The following is a 14,595-nucleotide window of genomic DNA, read 5'->3' on the forward strand; positions in this document are numbered from 1 at the left end:
TGCTGCTGCATGTTCATCAGTTGATGCACTTTCACCTTGCTTCTTAAGGAAGTGATAACTTCTCCAGTTTTTAAATCTCATAACCCATCCTTGACTTGCCTTGAACTCTACATTTTTCTCATCTGGATATTTTTTTCTTCAGGTTCCTCAAACAAAGACACTACTTTCCCCTAAACAATTTCTTGACTATAAGTAGCATTCTGATGATTCTGCCTATCAATCCAAATAGATAGAAGACTTCCCATTTCTTCAAAGATTTTGCCTCTTTTCTTGTTAATGACAGTGTTCTTCAACCCTGGGGTTTCAGATGTGATATGTGTTAAAATCTTGTCCTTATTATGCACAATCGTTGATACAGTTGTCCAACTCACCACAAAAGATCGTGCAATTGCTACAACTTTTCACCATTCATCCCAAAAGATTGTGCAATCTCTACAACTTTTTCACCTTTAGCATAACGTTTTATCATCACCAACTTATTCTCCAGTGTTAAAGCATGACACTTAGTACTTTCACCAGGACTTTTCTTAGGAAGCTGGGGGCAAAAATCTAAGTTACAAATGAATGGAAATGAGAGAATCTAAGCAATAAACAGACATAAACAAATCTGAATTCAAAACAATCACAGAAATCACGATGATGTCTAACAGTAGATATTAGAACTACCAGTGCAATATGAGCTCTGAAAGACAGATAAGTAAGACAACACAGCTGATTTCATGCTTTAGTGAACTAGGATACACTACTTTATGATGTGTATTTTAACATTTGCTGTATTTTAATATGATTTTATATGCTTTTATTCTTATTTATTGTAACATGATTTTATGTACTTTTAATGTTTTTTAGTTTTTTTACAATTCCAATATTGTTGGCAGACCAAAATAAAGTCAAGTAAAATGACTTAATTTGACTTTTATCTTTCCCTATATTATTTTTGAAAACCAACATATCTTCAAGAATGACTAAAGTCGAAATGACTTAAGCCGAGGTATCCCTGTAGATATATGTCTATGTACATACTTGTGCATTTGGCACACTGCCAAATATCATGAAGTACAAGTGGTGATGTTCTTTCTCCTATCAACAAATCACTCACCGGCTTAAGGATCCCTTACTTGAAAACAGGAAATCAATCTTGCTGTGAAGCAATGACTCAATAAAATATTCATCTAACCCTAAAATGGACCTGAAAACATTGAGAAATGAGCGTAAAAACAAATTGTGTGTGTGTGTGCGCACACACACGTGTGTGTAATAAGCTTGTATGTTGATATTCCATGGTGTCACCGGTTGAGTGAAGTAGTGGTTATGTTGACATTATGGCTGGTCATTCTGTGTTTTCCAAGACTTGTGAAGTAAAAGGAATCCCTTACTTGAGAAGCAGGTAATGGTTGGCAGCAAGAAGAGCATCCAGCAGTAAATCCTGCCATGTTCCATCTAAACTTATGGAAAAATGAATGTTGAATGAATGAATAATTGTTGTGCTCTCTACCATTTCCCCAAGCTTACAAGGAAGCCTCTATTGGTCTCTGTCTGCCTCAAACACCAGCCAAATCTCCCTCAAATTACACCCTGCCATAATAAAAAAGGAGAGACACATTCCTTTTTCTTTAATCCTGGATACGGAAAGATCATGGTTTAAATATATTAGTCATAAGTCAACGTGATCAGGGCTGGGTTGGAGTTAAACAACTGTAACTATTTTCTATATGGTAATATATGTCTATGAATTCCTAATAAAAACAAAATAGCTTTATAACTTACCTTGAAAAGAAGCTTAGACTGGAAAAATATGGCATTCATGTCCAGTTTTCAATTGATGATTAATCTCAACAAACTGCAATTTGATCAGATTTATTTCAAGTTAGCAAAAGAAACGTGATTTTTTCAATTGTCATTTTTATATGGTAAATTCTGAAAATTTATTTCAGGGATGTAAGTGTAAATATTCCAAGACATGCCGGTTTATGGCTTACTTCATTTATGTTTTATTTTTTATTCTCTATCATTTGAATTTTTAATATAAACATGCTAATCCCTTACTTGAGAAGCAGGTAATGGTTGGCAGCAAGAAGAGCATCCAGCAGTAAATCCTGCCATGTTCCATCTAAACTTATGGAAAAATGAATGTTGAATGAATGAATAATTGTTGTGCTCTCTACCATTTCCCCAAGCTTACAAGGAAGCCTCTATTGGTCTCTGTCTGCCTCAAACACCAGCCAAAGTCTTGGAAAACACAGAATGACCAGCCATAATGTCAACATAACCACTACTTCACTCAACCGGTGACACCATGGAATATCAACATACAAGCTTATTACACACACGTGCGTGTGCGCACACACACACAATTTGTTTTTACGCTCATTTCTCAATGTTTTCAGGTCCATTTTAGGGTTAGATGAATATTTTATTGAGTCATTGCTTCACAGCATGTTCACATAAATGCCAGTACCAGGCAGAGGTGGTTTCCAGCAGAAACAGAACCGTAAGAATAAATGGAAATATGTCAGCAGAACAAAATTAGTAACCACAAGTCACCTCTTACACTCTCAGTGTTGTGATGAGAGTCAAGGTACCCTCTTGTGAGAAATGGACTGAACTGAGAGAGTATATATGGTTTGTGTTATTTCATAGTGAAGTTGGAAAGTGTGGGTTGGTTTGTTCATTTGGAATATTTATTGTTGGTTCGTGAGAGATAGTTATGCTCTTATTGCTGCTGCATTATCTTATTGTATCACACAGGTACCGTGTATTGTAAGCCATTACCCCAATAATGCTAGTACTACTATATTGGATATAAACCACATTACAGCATCTGGCGATGAGAGGTTCAAAGCTCATGTAGGTTGTATTTAACCTGCAAATCAAGCATTAAATCCTTTCTTACCAGATTGTCAGCCTTATGAAATTCCCTTGCCCATGTTTTTTCTTCAGCAACCATCAACATATTATTCAAGATCGACTGCATCAATCTTACCAGTTTTGAAGGCACAGCTCTTGCCTTTCATCTCAGAAAGAATGAAAAAGCCAAGGATACAGCCCCCTTTATCCTACCAAATGGTTCAAATAAAACAGAGAAAACAAAACAAAAAAAAACCCCAACACCTGCTGCTATTCCTGTGAATTAATAAGCTGTATACTATATCAAACTGAGCCCACATCATCTTTTTAACATGTCTCACAGCTCAAACCTTATACTAAATATTTTATCCAGTCATTTCTCTCCAGAATGGCAACCTCTACACGGAATCACTTTCTCATCAGGCATTAATTTACAGAAGTTGAAAAAAGACATCATCTACATTCACATTAGCAGTTTGGAAAAGCCTGAAGATGTTCTTTGAACACCATTTTTTCTCTTGCTAGAATTTCTAACAAAGGCACAAAGCAAGAAATTTTATAGGACACAATTAGTCAACTATACTGACCCAGTACTTATCTAGTATTTTATTTCATTGCCCTCAGAAACATAGAAATGTAAAGTAAAGTGTGTTGACACTGCTAACCCTTTCATGACTTAATTTCTGATAGGTAAACTGGGCAAGACTTCTGCCCCCCCCCCCCCGCCCAAGACCTGTTAAAATTTTATTTTTTCTCCGACACAAACCCCTCTTTTTGGCTATGGGGAATATGTAATTGCCATATTTTTCTGCATATTTAGCAAAAAAAAAAAATTTACAAAAAGTTTTTGAAATTTTTATCAGAATCATAATCTCCATATTTTCCTGCATATTTTGAAAAAAAAATTTCTAGAAAAAGTAAAAAATGAAAGAAATGGAGGTGGGGGGTAATTTATAAATGCCAATCTTTGCCAATTTTTCTGCAGATTCGTATTCCCCGTAGCTGAAAAGAGGGGTCTGTGACGAAAAAAAAATTCTTTTTTAATGGGTGGTTGGGTGAGATAGGGGTAGGGGGGCAAGTGTTGCCGAAATTATTTTAACTCTTGATTTTATATTTTCATTACACATGTGTATATTTTTGTGATTTAAAATTTTGTTAAAATGATTAGTCTAGGCAATTTGTTCGACACAATGAAAACGGAGGATGCAGAGGCATACTCGGCATGGGCACTTCATGAAGAAGAAATTGGTCCGGAAGAATGTTTGCTGGCGGTGCACTCCCAAAGGCTAGCGAGAAAGGGCAATCCAAATATATATAAGGCAGGATGTGTGTGTGTGTGTGTGTACGTGAATGTAGTTTATGCACGTCCACAAATTAGCACGCATGTCGCTCCAATTTTAGGAGAAGATTCGGAATGACCCTATGTGCATTTTTGTCAACTTTCTCTCTCAGAGGTACCCGCGTATACCTGTAAAAATTGATTTTCAACCATAACTTCTACCAATTTCGAAGTTTGCGCCTGAAGGAGAGAGAGAAATTGTATGTTTGTGAGAGGGAGGGTGAAGGAGAGTTACATTTTGTTTGCCAGCGTCTGTGTGGTAAGCAGCAAACAAGCAAAAAGAAAAAACGCAGCAAACAACAAGCAAAAAGAAAAAAATACCTTCTCTCTCTCTCTCCCTCCCTTCCACATACATGCCAGTTATCTCTCTTTCTTTCTTTCTTTCTCACACACACACAGCAACATTACACAAAACACATGTTGCCAAAAAGAAATACACGCTATCTTATTATAGTGAGTATGCGAGACAGAAAGTGTGGTGTGTATGTGAAGTTCTTTTGTTAATGTGAGAGAGCAGCATGTGTGTGTGTGAGACAGGGAGAGAGAGAAAGAAAGAAAGAGAGATAACTGGCATGTGTGTAAGAGAGGGAGAGAGATAGAGAGGGAGAGCGTGCTCTCTCTATCTCTTTCGCGTTCCTTCCCAACACTTTTTATGGAAACTGCCAAATTGATGTAAACGAACCCATGTGGTCTGATTTTCATGTTTCTAGGTATTGTACTGTAAATCGCCATTTCCAAAATATATTTATTTTAAATCATTTATCCGTATTTATATGTAAGGCAAGATGTGTGTGTGTGTTTTGTTGATATACGGGCAACACACACACACACATACGAACATGTATGCGTACAAAAAATATGTATGCAATTGGTGTACATACGTGCGTGTATGTGTGTGTTGCTCATATATATATATATATATATATTTATACATAGGATGTATATTTATACATTGAATATTAATTCAATTTAAAACCAAGTGGCCTAGCATATAAAAAAATCTGAAAAAATTGTATTACACGTGTATAAGGGATGACCACAAGGTGGACATCCAATATGCTAGAAAGAGGTCATCAACAACCCAACCACAAAGAAAAATAATGTTCTCCAGAAAAATTTCGCAAAAGGCCAGAACAGGACAAAATGAGAAATATACAGAATAAAGAATTATCTATGGACTGCTGCAGTTTCGAACATTAACGTTTTACTTACGTAACATCCGTGTTCTCATATATATATATATATATATATATATAGTGTGTGTGTGTATGTGTGTGTGTGTGTGTGTGTGTGTGTATGTGTGTATGTATATATATACTTAAGACTTTGTTGCGATCTGAACAGAACCGCTTCTGACACAGAGAATCAGGAGCCCTTTTGGTCATTCTATTTTCCTTGCTGGAAGGTTTCCTAACCCATGGGCAAAGAGGGGTTAGATGATGGCGGTGGTGTTTTCAAAGGGATGGCATGGCATGTGTAACCTGATCACCTCTGCCGATCAAACTCCCAACCCATGCGCTCCAGTTGCAACACTGATTCTGCCCAAATTTGACGTCATGTTACTTAGTTTGGTTTGAAATAAAGAACTTGATTAGCTTAATAATCCCAACTTAATCCGGGGCGAAGCCGGGCTATACTGCTAGTCCTTCGATATAACTCGACAAAACCAAAACAAAGACTCGGCTGTTTCCGTGACAACTCGACAATTCACTTCGGATATATTCGTGACCTCTGTGTGTGTTCGTGCATGCTCGTTCTTGTCTGTGTGTGTGCCTGTTCTGTTTTTATGTGTTTTCGATTCTGTTTCCTGCTTGAAAATTTGCGGATTTCACACACACACATGAAGCAAGTAAGAACAATTATGCAAGGCTTTTTGCTGGCAAGCACGCATTATACACACACACACAGAGGTAACGAAGATATCCGAAGTGAATTGTTGAGTTGTTACTGAAATAGCCGAGTGTTTGTTTTGGTTTTGTCGAGTTATATCGAAGGATTGCCCGAGAAAGTATCAGTGAGATAGGGTACATGGCTAGAAGGTAACACACTTCCTCTGCGGACTATAATCATTTTTTTGTACTCTTGGGTCAAGGAATTGACTGCAGTCCGTTATTGTGTAGAACTGGGGATGAGCCACACTACAGCTGTGGAAAAACAAGCGACGGTGTGGTACACACCGTTCTATGATTGATTCCTTTATCTGTGAATTCATGTGGTGGCGCAGATATGAGAATAGTGTCCTTTGAGAAAAATTGCTAGTATAACGGTGATTGGGTACCACTTTTACAATGGTGTTTTATCTTGTTTATATGGTTTCGACTTGGAATAGATAATAAATCTATTTTATTTCTTGAGTAGGAATCTGTATTGAAAAACTCGTCACTAAGTATTATCACTATACATAAATACTAACTGAAGCTACATAAACGCCGTAGTGAAAACATATACAAGACGCTTAAACGGACATGTTGAACGTGTATGTATGTTGAAGATAAATAAGTTTGTGTTCTTTTTCACCGCTATAAAAACAGTTTCATAGTTGCAGAAATAAATTTCATTAACTGGTTGAAAGAAGGAAGAGAAAATATTTACATTAGTTTATTTATATACACTTAATATTTACAGTACATTTAGAAGTAAAGCAATTTGTAGAGAGTTTCGACCTCTGCCTGAACCGTATGTGTACTTCCATGGAATGAATGTTACTGTGCTTTTCAAAGTGTAATATCCTGCATTACAATTGATTTAATCCCTGCTTGTATCCTGCATTGAAATTTGTTGCACACCTACAAGATTATTACACAATTTCGACCTCTGCCTGAACCTTCTGTGTATTTCTATGGAATGAATGTTACAGTGCTCTTCAAAGTGTAATATCCTGCATTAAAATTGATTTAATCTTTATCTGTTTGTTTAGTTTTTTCCTTGTTTACATTGTGTGCATGCCTCGTTATGGGTCAGAGCTATGGTTTAGAATTAGCATTAGATAGCATGCTAAAGTGACACAAAAGATTTATTGAAACAGTAGTAGCTGAAAAACAGAAAAAATAAACAATTTCGAAAAAGCAGTAAAAACGCACGAACGATTATGGTGGTGGTGGGATGTTGGTGTCTGTCTGAGAGGTCATGAAATAAATGTGCTTCAGATAAACTCGTTTATTCATACGAGCGTATATGAGATAAAATGTCATAAATAACAGTGACAAACGAATTAAACACCGCCGGAAGTTGTTCGCAAACAACAGCAGTAATTTTCATCAGCTGAATACACATCACTGATTGGTTGAAATTACCTAGATACGATAACTTTAACACGAAATAACTTCTAAAATACAAACTTTTGTCAACAACGATAGGAGTAAAAACTGTTCTATATGACATATTCTACCAGTATCCGAAGTTTCAAAGTGTTTAGTTAAAGAAAATTAATTAATCGACTTGGCTATACCAGATTAAAAAAATCTTTGCGTGTCACTGAAGCTAGCTATTCACACATACATAACAACCTTTCTCTCTCTCTCTTTCACACATTCATTCACTCACTACAACTAAATAATTATAAAAAATTTCAGTTATCTCTCCCTCTCTCTCAATCACACACACACACACCAGCAAAACACCTTCACATACATACACTTTCTGTCTGGCAAACCCTATCAACACATATACATCAATTGCCACTCTGTCTCTTCACATACACACCACACTTTCTGTCTCGCACACCCTATCAACACACACACTTCAATTGCTCTCTTTCGCTTTACGCCGACTTCAAAAGATAAGTCCTCTGTCCCCCACCACAGACACACATAAGTAAAAAAAATTTTTAATTTTACGGAAAGCGACGATAAACATAAACAAAAGTACGTGTTTTATAAGTAACGTAGATTGTACTAAAAACGGAAGACATTCTAGGTACCAGGCGCCCAGTCCCGGTCTATCCTTCACCCAGGACATGACGAACTGCAGAAAGACTTGCCTCGTAAATATAGTGACATAACTAGTGTGATAAAAAGTTCACTGGTCTATACATACCATTCATGCGCATTTGTCATAAGCGTTAAACCGGAAGATTAGGGTCTACTTTCAAAAATAATTATTTCTGGATACAAAACACCGGAAAATATGTTAAGGAGTACCGGTGTTATATCGAATATATATTTTCATTGTAGATTTCCACATTTGTTATAGCGACATCGCCACGAAGAGAGTCTACATAATCGCTCGACATGCTAGAAATAACAGTTAAATCTCCCTCGAACAAAAGCCTATCGTCTCAAAATTTTAAAAACATAAAAATAAAAAACATGTATGATAATGAGTCCGGTGTAGCGATTTCAGATTACACTTAATTTACTGACGATCCTTCGTTTGCCTTACTTTACTTTCCGGGAGATAGGTCAATTCAAATTACCCCTGGGTAATACAATTTTATTTAATCCCATACAGTTTTAGATTTAACATTTATTTACTGCGCTGGGATCTTTCTGATTTGACGGGCACCACTTGTTTTCTTAACGAAACACTTTCAAATTTGGGATACTGGTAGAATGTGTCATATAAAACATCTTTTTCTCTTAGCCTTCTTAACAAAAATTTCTTCTTAATAAGTTATTTCATGTTAAAGTTGTCGTGTTTCTGTAATTTCAACCAATCACTGACGTCTATTCAGCTGAATACAGTTACTGCTGTTTTTGTAAACAATAATTTTTGCCGGTGTCAAGAGTGTTATTCCCCTAGTAAGGGGTTAGGGTTTTAGGGTTATGGTTGTGAGTTATAGGGTGTTAGGGTTATGAGTGAGGTTATGGCAAAAATAATCATAACCCTAACCGTAACCCTAAAACTAACCCTAACTCTAAAACCGGAACTCTAACCCTAAAACCCTAAAGCTAAAACCAGTACAAACGCACGAACGATGTCATAAATAACAGTACCACGGATAGTTGTTGTTGACAAACTACGGCACTAATTTTATTCAAGGGAAAAGATCCCATGACACCGTTAGTACATGTTGTTTACATTCCACGGCAGTAATTGTTTTCACCTCAATAGACGTCAGTGATTGGTTGAAATTACCGAAATACAACAGTTTTTTTACATGAAATAACTTTGAATACAAAACTTTTTATCTGTTCTATAACATAAAATATACAAGTATATGAAGTTTGAAAGTGTTTCAGTACCAAAAACACTACATAAAACATAAATGAAAAGTGTTGCCTGTCAAATCAGAAAGATCCCCGCGTTGTAGCCATGGCACACAAATAGCAGCAGCAACAGATGGTGGCGGTTGAACCAGGTTCAGGCTAACTCCTAGGGTGTAAGTGGAGTAATATGGAATCGACTTCAGATTATTAGATGTAGGTAACTTGAAGTTGTCTACAGTATGGCTCCAAAAAAGAATATGTGGTTAATACAAGGCACTAGCGTAGCAGGGGTGGGGATGGCGGCACTTTTAAAGGAGCACCACTTTTTGATCTGCTGTGGGCAATGTGTTTTTTGTGGGGTCAGGAAGTGATACACATTTTAGCTACGCTAGTGATACAAGGGTACCTTTGATCTGTAGCATAGACACGGGTGAAATTCTTCTCTCCTTTTATTATATATACATGCATTGACCACTATTTGGATTCCATTGTGTCCACAATATAGCAGGGAACAGCTAACCTTTGGCTGCTATTTGGATCCCATTGTGTCCACTACTCTGATTGCTTGGTATTGGTGCAATTTGTCTCTTATTCGATTGCGCCAACTGCCATGTATAACCAGTCAGAGTCCCTAAATAGGACCATGTGGGACAGTCTGTTTACCACCCTATTTTGAACCTACTGCTCCCTATAAAAAACTCAGCTTTTCCTCGTTTCTAGGTCTTTAATTCCAGACCTTTTTTAAGGTCTAGCCACTGACCACAATGACACAGCCAGTTCCAGTGAAAATGCCAGACAACCACTACCACAGCAGCTACATTGAGACTCACCAACTTTGTCCAACAAATTGCACCAATACCAACCAATCTGAGTAGTGGACACAATGGGATCCAAATAGCAGCCAAAGGTTAGCTGTTCCCTGCTACATTCTAATGCATGTATATGTAATAAAGGGAGATAGGAATTTCACCCATTTCTATGCTAGATCTAAAATCTATTTGATTAGAGCTGGCTTAGGTTTGAAACAACAATGATGATAAATACCAATCAAATCAAACTATAATTTGTTTTTTCTGATTTTGGCACTAGGCCAGCAATTTTAGGGGCTGGGGTAAGTTGATTACATGCATCGCAGTACTCAACTAGTAGTTATTTTATTGACCCTGAACTGCATTTGGATGGTAAAGGTGGATGAATCCTAGTGAGGACAACTTTGTCTTTCAGTTTTTGGGACTGATTAAATAAGTACCAGTTGAGCATTTGGATTGATGTAATTTCTTACTCCATTCCCTCAAAATTGCTGACCTTGTGCCAAAATACAAAGAATTATTTTAATTATGTCTTCCCATCATCAGCAGTCAAAGCCACCCATAAAGCATTTGAACTGGTAAATAGAAATTTGTAACTTTCACTGTCACTTAAAAGATTTAAATTCTCTGGTGTTTTCAAGATTCTTTTTGATAGAGGAAGAATTTTAAGTTGTGGTTTTGAGATTTCACTTGAATAATAGTTTTGACAGTAGACCACCCTCCCTCACATTCTTTTCTACTCTAGGCACAAGGCCCGAAATTTTGAGGGAGGGGACCAGTCAATTAGATCAACCCCAGTATGCAACTGGTACTTAATCTATCGACCCCGAAAGGATGAAAAGCAAAGTTGACCTCGCTCGCATTCTTGCTGAGTCCAACCCTCTGCAGGTCACTGAAACAATCATCAGCAGATCCAGGGCTTGTCTCGGTTGGACTTTAACAAGTCAATATTGTGGCAATTATCATTAGAAGTTTCTTCAGTATAGTCAAAGACTGATTGAATCTCTATAGAATGCAGACTTCCAGATGGTGCCACATCTTTAGCAAAGATTGGGTCAGTTTGATTTATCTGGGTATTTGATACTAGCATAGCGCAGAGAGTTTAACATGATTAATCTTAGGATCTTGTGTGTAGTTGGGATTAAACTGTCTCAATTTTCAGACAACAATCCAGGTAAAGACTGTATCATTGGTGAGCAAAGATGGAAATTTTAAAAGCTTTTGTAAGAGATCTAGTCAGTCAAGTGAAAAAGTGAGACCAAACTGCATAGAATGATTCCATTAAAACATCACTGTATTGTTTTACTTCTAGCATTCTTCAAAAAAGGGCAAGTGTTGCTATTCATAAAGCTCCATTAACATGTTCTACTTGACCATTTCATGGAGTTGTTTAGTTTGAAGAATGTTATTTTCCAAAAAGGTACTAGGAGATCAAACCATATATTGGGAACCTCAGCCTGAGTACATTAAAAATGGTACACCAAACATGAAAACAGTGAATTATTGTTGGAGCTGTAATAGATACACATACCTTGAGTATTCTTCTATAACAATGATAAACCTTTTTAAGCCAATATGGCGAAATTTTATTATGTTAAATATTCCTGTTATAGTAGAGTTGCTAACATGTATTTTAGTTTTAGATAAATGAGCATAGATAAGTGAATTATTTTTCTAGTATAGAGCTTGGCAAAATCATCTGACTTACCAGCATCTCTCAAACTGTCTAGCTCATGGAAGGAGGATGTTAAATGATAGTGCTAATTTCTAAAAATTTTTATGTTTATTAAAATGTAACATGAAATTTCAAAGAATAAAACTTGAACAAAATGAAATAGTTTTAACTTCAACAACTTTTAATTGCTAAGTTTGAAAAGACAGTAGGTTTACAACAGGTAGGTAGGAATTACTATGTAATGCTACAAAGGTAGTACCCATATCATCATCCATTTGGTTTCTCTTGTTTTTTATTATATTAGTTAGAATTGGAACCAATGTTTCACAGGAATATGTTGATGAAAAAATGGTTAGCAGAAATATTACAAAAACTTTAAAAACAACCATGTTTTGGAATACAATTCCATACTTTCAGACTTTACATCTGAAAGTTTATTTGGAATTATTTGTAAACATTCACATTTAATTTCTTAAGAATACGCTCTAAGTCCAATGGATTTTACTTCCAAACAGGACTGGATTGGAAGGCAACTCACTTGAAATCTTCATCAAGAGATTTTTATTTGTTAGGGATAGCATATTTAAATTGGTTGGCTGCACATGACAAATTTATGATATGCTCAGTCTTGTTTTCTCTAACTTTCTGTCATATTAGCACTTGTATAAATAATTATGCATTTTGTTTAAGATTCTTACACTTGATTTCACCATCACCATCGTCATTTAACATCCATGTTCCATGCTGGCATGAACTGGATGGTTTGACAGGATCTGACAGGTCCAAGGACTGCATCATGCTCCACTGTCTACTTTGGTGTAGTTTCTTCGGCAGAGTGTCCTTACTAACAGCAAAGTTGATTTCTTCAAAATGTTTCTTTGCCTTTGGGAAGTACATGAAACTTTCCAAATCAAACTGAAACATGTTGACTTAACATTCAAAATTCTTGAACAAACCCCATGATGTTGACAGATTTCCCCAAATCCTACAGTTTTAAAATTAAGTTTACTCAGGTGAATAAATCTATAAAAACCACTTTTTTACTGAGACATGCAAAAGGATTCAGCTGTGGAGAATGATACTCTTTGATTTTTAGCATTAAAACTAGTCATTAAAACTGATCAATTACTTAATCATGACTCGACCATTGTACATTATTGTATATTAGTAAAGTATTGTGAACTGCTTTGCCATCATTTGAAAGTAAATTGAATTCTCATCTCTAACAGCCATCAAACCATAACTCTCACATCAGTAAAATCTTTAACACCTACTTTTGTGCACTATAGTTCATGATGTATAGATCTTCATTCAATAGAGTAGCCCCTTATAACAATGAAAGCAGTTTAAGCATGAAATTAAATAGACAATATCAGGCATGTAAAAAATTAAAAAATGTAAAATCATTTGACACTCGCTGTTTGTGTACATGTCATAATGGTCATAAACTGTGCATCAGTACATATTGTAAAGCTGAGTTTGTGAGTGTGCGTGTGTGTGTGTGTGTGTGTGTGTGTGTGTGTGTGTTGCATCTATAGAAATCCACACCTTACAAGATAGCAATCTGGGAGTCACACCAATGGATTCCTCATGATCGAAAATGCCCGGAATCGGCCATTTATTTATTTTTATTTTTTGCTTCCTTAGAGGTGAATTTTTCATTAAAAATAATTTTAAACCATAACTTCTAACAATTTTCAAGTTGGAGAAATACACCAGCATTTTCAAACATGAGTTAAGTGTAAAGAGAGAGAGAGATAACAGACTTTTTAAATTTCGTCTTTTTAGTGAGTGATACACAATATAAACGATATTCTCCGTTTCTCCACAAGTAATTTCCAAATTTGCTGAATCCGTTGCTCTACTCATAACGACATATAGCTGGTCGTGCGTGAACTTGGGAGAGAGCAGAAGTTACCAGAGCAAAAATCTTAAGTCTTGACTGTAGACACACTCCTTCGCAAACGATCAGCTATTATTTTGTAAACAATGTTACAAAACAGTTCATGTTTTCGAATGGAGAGATCTGATTCTCACATCTCTGCGGGAGAAGATAGGCCTCTCTATTCCTCTTACAAAACTTACGTCTGGGTGTCAAATTTGCTTCAATTGGTGGTATCACTCAGGTAATCCTAACTTAATCCTGAGCAAAGCCGGGCTATAGTGCTAGTACAAAATATAATTCAGGTATTTCAAAATTAGTCCTTCATTGAGCAAAAGTGTTTACAATATCCAAACATATTAGATTAACTGGAAATAAATTTAAAGAACTATTTTATCAACATCTACATTCTTTCAGAAAGCCAGAAAGGTCTTGGGACACAAGTTTGTCAAAATACAAATAGTCCTTGAAAAATAATTACCATATTTGATTGCATATAAGATGCCCCCTTTTTTTTTTTACTCCAAAATGGCTTAAAAAATAAATCCCCTGCATCCAATGCACTCAATGTAGGCTCAAAACAGTATGTATGTTTACAAAACATGTGCTGCGTTCTATTGATGAACAATCGCCAACAGTATGCTTATATTGAATGTAGATGTAATAAATTGATTATAATTACCAGTAATAACATAAAGTTATACAGGTAAATGGAGGAATTAGAATATTATTTTAGTGGTAATTTATTTTACAAAAGTATAGTCTAGGCCATCAAATACAGTATGTACAAGGCTGTATAAAATTATTTAGAATAATTACAGTGTGGGGATGAGGTGAACCAGAAGTAAAGGGTCAGTGACATCAACAGCTGAGAAGAGCAGGAGTCAGGGGGATCA

The 14,595-nt window shown here is 36.0% G+C and overlaps 1 protein-coding gene across 4 annotated transcripts in view; it reads right to left on the reverse strand.

Moving 5' to 3' along the window:
• LOC106877648 (thymidylate synthase) overlaps window positions 1-8,394 on the reverse strand; it is a 165,528-nt gene extending 157,134 nt beyond the window's left edge. For 2 of the 4 annotated variants that reach the window (XM_089352352.1, XM_089352349.1), the window contains exons 1-2: window positions 8,222-8,347; window positions 1,768-1,840 (exon numbers count right to left, since the gene is read on the reverse strand). Coding sequence is in view for 2 of the 4 variants with exons in the window: in XM_089352348.1 (XP_089208474.1) it covers window positions 1,768-1,806 (39 nt within the window). In the remaining 2 variants the exon portion in view is untranslated. Of the gene's footprint in view, window positions 1-1,767; window positions 1,841-8,221 lie in introns of all 4 variants that reach the window. The other 2 variants (XM_089352348.1, XM_089352350.1) reach the window with 2 other exon arrangements.
• Between the last annotated feature and the right edge of the window lie 6,201 nt (window positions 8,395-14,595).

Source organism: Octopus bimaculoides, chromosome 5 (assembly GCF_046866305.1).
Source record: "Octopus bimaculoides isolate indiv1 chromosome 5, ASM4686630v1, whole genome shotgun sequence".
Lineage (NCBI taxonomy): Eukaryota > Metazoa > Mollusca > Cephalopoda > Octopoda > Octopodidae > Octopus > Octopus bimaculoides.